Below are 2,713 nucleotides of genomic sequence, written 5' to 3' on the forward strand. Positions count from 1 at the left end.
GAACCATCTTGAATTTACATCACGGTGACCTTGGGCTAATGGTAATCCATGGGTTCCTGTGTAGATTACAATTTTCTGTCTCCTGGCTTTGACTCTTTCTTACAGCAGCCTTTGTTTCCACAAGGTTCAGTAACTAGATTACTCACAGTTTCTACAATGATCTGGAGTATCTGTAGAGAGGAGGGAGGGTAAGCCCTGATTGGTGTGTAAAATAAATGAAATAATTTAATAAAAAGCCATTCTAAAAGACGAAACTGAGTTCCCAACCTCAGGAAGCAGCTATAGTTAGGGCTGGATTTGAATTAGGCAGTGGTCTGTATTTTCAGGGCTGAAATCAGCACATGGAAAGAAAATAGCTCCAGAGCATGTACCAGAGAGATGCCCACTGCCCTCTATAAAACAAGACATGAAGAAATATGCTGGAATTAGCCCTGGAATGCATTTTTGTGAGTATTAAATCAAATAGATGATCATTATTGTGTACCAAAAACATAGCATAGAATGATATTAATTTATTAATTTCCTATTTTTATCTTTGTAGTCATACTTTCTTGGTAATTTTAGACAGAAATTAGGACATGTCATATCTTCCCTACAGCTACAGAGTTTGCTATATAGCAGGAAGTCATGCAAATAGGGCCTCTCTCTTCTCACAAAACCAGGCCAGCACTGACCTTGAAGCTCAGGCAGAGGAGACCAGCCCTGGATTCCCAGGTCTTCCAATTCAGTGATCAGGACTAAACACAGACTTCATTATGGATTTGGGGATCATTTGGGTTTTCATTGTTACTCTTTTAAAAGGTAATTTATTAAGAAGACATAGACATATTGAGCGTGTTAGTGAACATGACCATGATGGAGAGTGAGTATTTATGGCAGTTTACTGACAGCATTCTTTGTGTTTACAGGTGTTCAGTGTGAAGTGCAACTTGTGGAGTCTGGTGGTGGCCTGGTGCAGCCTGGGAGTTCCCTGAGACTCTCCTGTGTAGCCTCTGGGTTTACCTTCAGTAATTATTGGATGAGCTGGTTCAGACAGACCCAAGAAAACAAACTGGAGTGGGTTGGAGAAATTAATAAAGACAGCAGTATTACAAACTATTCACCATCCCTGAAGGATCGATTCACCATCTCCAGAGACAATGCCAAGAACACTCTGTACCTGCAAATGAACAACTTGAAGTCTGATGACACTGCCATTTATTACTGTGCTAAACACACAGTGAGGTGATCTCAGTGTGAATCCAGACATAAACCTCACTGTGATTCTGCTCATAGTCACCAGGGGGCACAGAGCACACACAGAACACAGGTTAATCCCTAGAGATCATGTAGACAGGGTTAGATGAAGCACCCCTGTCAGTTGTCTGGGCTTCACTTTTTCCTGTGTTTCCTGGAAAGGCTCTCTACACTTATTTTCTGAAGGGAACCAATATCCTCAAAACATCACATGCTCTCCTTGTACTATTTTTAAATGAGGCACATTCGTCCATGAACAATATGCAAACTGACAGCTATAAGGAAATAAAGGACCCTGACATAGTCACTGAAATCACATGCTAAGGACATTTGTGGACAATCCTGAGACTTTTCACATTCTAGGAAGTGTCTTGATAGTATTTCTTGATTATAAGGCTCATGTGGTTCATGTTTAAGAGAAATCCAAGGGAAAGGTTGGGCCAAGATCATTAGACCATCAAAATTAGCAGGTGAGAAACCTCCCCTCCTCTCCTCTAACTGAGGACTGTGTGCTTCAGGTTCAGATGTGACCCAGCTGTGCTTTTAGTTAATTCAGACTATTACTGCATGACTGTCATCTCTGTTAATCATGGAAATTTGATTAAACTGATACCTTCATTTGTTGAAAGCTGTAAATGAGTGTGGAAACTAGAGTTCCGACACTGGGGACAGATATATTGGGCATTGAAAATTATTGAGTGGCTCAATTCATGAACTTCATCTTCATTCTCAGTTGGAAATCCTATATTCAAAAATATTATAAAGTGGTAGGTGAAAGACAGCCTAGTACAACCTCTAGCCTTTATATGTGTGTATACACACAAGCATACTCATCTGTACTTAAAAACAGCAGAGACAGAGACAGAGACAGACAGATATACACACAGACAGACAGACAGAGAGACAGAGACAGAGAGAGAAAGAGAAAAAGAGAGAGAATGAAAGGGAATACAAGGTGCTTTTGAAGAAATGTATCAAGACTCAAATCAAAATGTTACAATTTGCTTCATGAATTTCCCTTATTGTGGTGTTCCATAAAATACCAAAGATTGGAATTTATGCACAGAAGTTTTACACAGGTAGTCATCACCTTATAATCTATTAAATTCTACTCCAAAAACCATCAACGGTTGAATGAATAAGATAACATGTGTGATATTTCCATAAAATGCCATGTTTTCACTCAACATGAATTTAATGATTTCTATGCCATAGTGTGAATGAATCTGGAAGAGATTGAAAGTGAAAAGAAACACAGACTATTATCCCATACATCACATTTCCATTTCAGTAAGAATCAAGACCTGGGAGCCGGGCGTTGGTGGTGCACGCCTTTAATCCCAGCACTCTGGAGGCATAGGCAGGCGGATCTCTGTGAGTTCGAGGCTGAAAGACCCCAGCCCAGCACAGGCAGCTGAGGCTTATGGAAAATTCCTTTCCCCCACAGCTCAGCCGAATAGTCATTTTGTTATCAGAA

General features: G+C 40.2%; 1 gene segment (V, D, J or C); it reads left to right on the top strand.

Annotated features, from left to right (window-relative positions):
• The first annotated feature begins 659 nt into the window (after positions 1–659).
• On the top strand, positions 660–1,228 carry LOC101839905. The segment is given in 2 exon segments: positions 660–801; positions 909–1,228. Coding segments are annotated over 2 exon segments (366 nt in total).
• The last annotated feature ends 1,485 nt before the right edge of the window (positions 1,229–2,713 follow it).

Source organism: Mesocricetus auratus, unplaced genomic scaffold (assembly GCF_017639785.1).
Source record: "Mesocricetus auratus isolate SY011 unplaced genomic scaffold, BCM_Maur_2.0 Super-Scaffold_15014, whole genome shotgun sequence".
NCBI classification, from domain to species: Eukaryota; Metazoa; Chordata; class Mammalia; order Rodentia; family Cricetidae; genus Mesocricetus; species Mesocricetus auratus.